Source organism: Solanum stenotomum, unplaced genomic scaffold (genome assembly GCF_019186545.1).
Source record: "Solanum stenotomum isolate F172 unplaced genomic scaffold, ASM1918654v1 scaffold21764, whole genome shotgun sequence".
Lineage (NCBI taxonomy): Eukaryota > Viridiplantae > Streptophyta > Magnoliopsida > Solanales > Solanaceae > Solanum > Solanum stenotomum.
This window is the reverse complement of record NW_026026690.1, coordinates 269,987-274,779: the sequence shown is the minus strand read 5'-3', so window position 1 is coordinate 274,779 and position 4,793 is coordinate 269,987. Positions and strand designations below refer to the sequence as shown.

Here is a 4,793-nt window from a genome sequence, read left to right as displayed (position 1 = left end):
CATTTTTTTCTAATATAGAAATACAATTGGTTGTATCAATCGAAGGAATAGAGAAAATTCAAAAATGTAGAAGAATCTAATATATCTGATATATGTTTTTTAGTCTATTGGATATTCATCGGATGATAACGTTTGATAATAATTGTATCAGTTTTTTTTAGGAAAAATTGTATGAAATAGCAAACTATTAATTCAAATTAAATGTTATAGTCATAATTTATTTTATTTGCAATTCACAACAAACATCTCCTTTTTTTTGCCATCTGATTCGGTATACAATTAGCCATTTTCGGTATACAATTAGCCATTTTTTATACATTTCGGTATAAAATGTATAAAATGCGTTTGTGTTTGTATAAAGCGAGAGAAAAGTGCATATACAAATACAAATACATATATTTTCGTCCTATAAACTTATAATTATACAAATACAGATCTTATTATACAAATTACAATGCATAAATGAATTTATACAAAACTGAACAATTTGTATAAAATTGAATGTATCTATCGAATTATACAAATCAAAAGCTCCATAGCAGATATAAAATTTGCAATGGAGCGCAATTATGCAAACTATAGTTATAACATACAAATATAATTTTTATGTTTGCTATATGTGAAAGTTGCTTATATTAAAATGGATTTAAATAGAAATCGGATTGGGTTCTGACCTACCCAAGTTTACTTTGGGCTCAAATGGGCTTAAAAGCGGGTTGGGTCTTGACCTACCCAATTTGATTCGCTTAATCTCAATAATTTGAATAAATTATTATTTAAGTTTTATAACCACAATTTGAATTTCAACTCAAGAAAAATTAGGTGATGGTTGCTGCTTTATATAGATGAAATAATGATAGATAACAGCAAAGTACTTTCTTTGGTTGATAGGTATTGTTGCCATCCTCATTCAATTAATTGGGAATTGGGAATTGGGAATTGGGTGGTATTTAAGAAGAATCCCAAAGCCTCAGCATTTTAGTTGAGGGGCAATATATAATGTCTCAAGTGAATATGAATCAACAGGCGGAAGAATCGCATTTTTGAATCATTTTTAATACGTTAGGAAATTTTTTGATTTAATAGGTGGAAAGGGGTTTGGGGGTATGAAAAAATTTGATCCAATAAAAGGAAGAATGGTGTTTTAAAGTCATTTCTAATGGATAGTTTTCGTTTCTCATTTTAAAAATGAAATATTTACTGGTCAGGCCTCATCCTATGTATGTTGCTCCGCCTGCCATCCGGATGTGTATAGGCATGTCACATGTGTTTGAAAAAATATTCACAAGACATTGACATGATCTGACAATTTGGTTTCATAAAAAATCTGAAAATGTCATTTTCTTTTTCTCTTCAATTTATAAGTGGTCATAAGAGATCATTTTCGTCTGAAATAATAGTGTTTTTCTAGCAAGAATGGAAAGTTTATTTTCATCAATTATTGCAAGTACATAATACAACCTTGGAGAAACATGACATTCACAAAACTTAATCTTTGAACCTGTTGGCAATCTAATGTAAGAAATTTAAGGTGAAAGTCCCTTTCCTAATAGTACATGGCTAACCAACTTGTCAAAATTCATATAAGATGATCCATCTGAAGAATTTATAGCTTTTTCTGCTAATTTTTTCCAATTCAATGCATTTTCTTTCATCTGTTTACCCTTTTCGCCAACCATCAACTCTCTCACAAGTTCCTCAATCACTTCCCTCTTCACATTGCTATCAATTTCCATCCCGACACCCCAACGATTACAATTAAACCAACTATTTGTTTGTTGATCCGCAAAGAAAGGCCAACACAACATTGGCACACCATATGATATGCTTTCAAAAGTAGAATTCCATCCACAGTGTGTTAAAAATCCTCCAATTGACGGATGACTTAAAACTTGTTCTTGAGGACACCAACCACCTAATAAACCTCTTTCCTTAGTCTCCGCGAGAAATTCATGTGGCAAAATGGCTGAATCACCCATGACTAAATCGGATCTAACGATCCATAAGAAATCCATTTTAGTATTTGCAAGTCCCCACGCAAATTCAATTAACTGTTCATTGCTCATCACTGTAACACTTCCAAAATTCACATAAACAACAGAATTTGGTTTCTTCGTGTCCAGCCATTCAAGACAGTGAGTTTCTTCTTTCCATAGATTAGAACCGATTGATTTCAAGTCTTCGTATTGAGTTGGATTATTCAATACAAAGCGATGCAATGGTCCAATAGTATAATTAACTACAGGGAACTTGGTTGCAATTTGTTGCAAAACACTCTCTAGCATGTCGAATGTGTTCAAAATGAGTGCAGAGAATTTGGAAATTTTGTCCATGATTTCTTCCACTATATATTTGATTATAATATAGCTTGGTTCATCAACTGTGGCTCTGATGAAGCTTGGCAAGTGTTTTAGACGAATGCCTTCCATGCCCGGTATCCAATCTATAATCGTGTCTAAATAACTGTCATCTGAAATTCAACCAGTTAAAAGAAACTGTAATTAATTTCGAAATGGTTAACTAGGGATGTTACCAAGTACAGTTTAATATCTATAAATGGACACTCAACGAACTTTAAAAAATCTATAGACGGTAGTTGAGCAAGAAACCAAGGTACGGTTGTAACCTTAATCTAAATTTAATATGTATAATAATTTAGAAGTCAAAGTTAGAATCCTCAACCTAACAACATCAAATCCTGACTACGCCTAATCGTCTAAAATAAATATAAGACATTGGTTTTCATACCTTTAAGTGGAGCGTAACCTTGTTCCACAAGTTTAGGATATTGTGTGAAAGCCCACAAGGAACAACCACTAGCAGTCCAAAAGCCAACATTAGGAACACCTAATTCCTCTGAAACTTGTTGAGTGAAGCACATGGCAGCATCAGAGACTATGCAAGAAATAGAAGGGAAATTGGAATTATTATTTAGTCTGGTGACGAGGTCTCCGAAAGGGGTCAAACACAACTTCTTACATGCCTCACACAAAGAAGGAACGTCTTGTGTGGCATCTTCGTTAGAGGGAGGGAGTCCATCAGGGATGGACTCGAAACGAAAGGAAGGTAGGCTAACGAGGGAATTGAGACCCCGGGATTTGAGCAATCGACGGTGATTGAAATCGGTGTTAACAAAGGTGATATGAAAGCCTCGGATATGGAGGAGTTTGGCTAATTTGAGCATAGGGTTAATATGACCTTGTGCTGGAAATGGAATGCATACTGCATGTGGCTTGGATAATTTGGATTCCTCTGTTTCGTTCATATTGCCCTGTTTTTTTTTTGTTTGTTACAGAAATTGTGAATATATTTTCTCACTTATATAGACCTCTCAACACAATATTATCTAACATAGATAGACTTATTAATGTTTTATAGCGCGCTCTCTACTTTCTCTCGCTTCTCTTCCTCTCTCTCACTCTTTCCTTTTTCTTTCACATAAGATTTATCTAAACCGACTTTTCTGAAAAAAATAAAATCTTGTCATAGTCACTAAAACTGTACATATGTATAAACAAAATATCACTAAACACAAAATATGTATCTAATGTGTCAGACTCTTTTTGAATCTTCTTTTCTTATTTGATTGACACATATTGATACAGCAAATTATAATTATATATCAAAATATATATGTGTATTAGAAAAAATTGATACATCTATTATTAGACTATATTTACGTATTAAAAAAGACTATCAGAAAAATTATATAGATGTATTTATTTAGGGTTGATACAATGATTCAAACATTGTCTTAATGTTTTTTTTTTTATTTGAGTATAAAAAAAGTTGATACAATTATTATCAACCTGTATCATCAGGTGAATATCTATACACTAAAAATATACTCTCTCCGTCCCATTTTATATGTCACCTTTTTTATTTGCACTTGCATTAAGAAATGAGGTAATTTTACCCTTATGCCCTTATTTAATGTTTTCTAGAGCCGTCAATATGGGCTAGGCCTGTTGGGCCGGCCTGGCCTAACCCGAGATTTAATAGGGCTGGGCTAAAAATTTTAGAGCCCATTTAAAAAAAGGGTTTTTTTGCCCGGTCTGAATAAGCCTGCTAATTTATGGGGCTTGAGAAATATAGGTAGGGCCGGCTCGTGGACTAATACAAATTAATTAAAAAATATAATATAATATTAAAATTTAAAATTAAAGAGATCCAAACTCAAAATCTATTTAAAGTTTTTAAGGAGATCACTAAGTATAGAAGTTGCATCCACCATGAAAATGTCCAAACACTTGTTGCTATTCGAAACTGGTTACATGGTTTTTCTCAAACTGGTAATATATTTTTGTGTACATTTAAATATTATAATTCTCAATTTAGTTAATTTAATATTTAACTAATTGAAACTGCATATAAATTGCATATGAAAATGAAGATGTTAAGACAACCTTCCCACAAGTTGATTCAGATATGCTTGATGAAGATGATCATGAAGTGTTAGATACGCCATAGGTTTCATGAAGTGTTAGATACGTCATAAGTTTCATGATTTTTTGAGGAGTTTATTTTTACATTTTTATGGTTGGAACATTGTCATATTTTTTGTGTTTTATTGTGATCATTGCAAAACAGTTAGGTTAATATTTTTATTTAGACATTTATACTTTTACCTGGAAAAAAAAACTTAATAAATATTATAAAGATAATTTTATTTGTGGATTTGATTAACAAGTAGTAACATTAACACCATGTAATATTGTTTTGTCGATATTTATGATAATATTTTTAAATTATAATTTATAATTTAATTTAATAATTATAAAAAAATATATAAC

General features: G+C 31.6%; 1 protein-coding gene across 1 annotated transcript; it reads right to left on the bottom strand.

Annotated features, from left to right (window-relative positions):
• Positions 1 to 1,398: 1,398 nt before the first annotated feature.
• On the bottom strand, positions 1,399 to 3,306 carry LOC125851046 (7-deoxyloganetin glucosyltransferase-like). The gene is made up of 2 exons (XM_049530839.1): positions 2,749 to 3,306; positions 1,399 to 2,470 (listed from the first exon to the last, which is right to left on the bottom strand). Exons 1-2 carry the CDS (start codon positions 3,263 to 3,265, stop codon positions 1,527 to 1,529), a joined length of 1,461 nt encoding a protein of 486 aa, XP_049386796.1. The 5' UTR covers positions 3,266 to 3,306; the 3' UTR covers positions 1,399 to 1,526.
• Between the last annotated feature and the right edge of the window lie 1,487 nt (positions 3,307 to 4,793).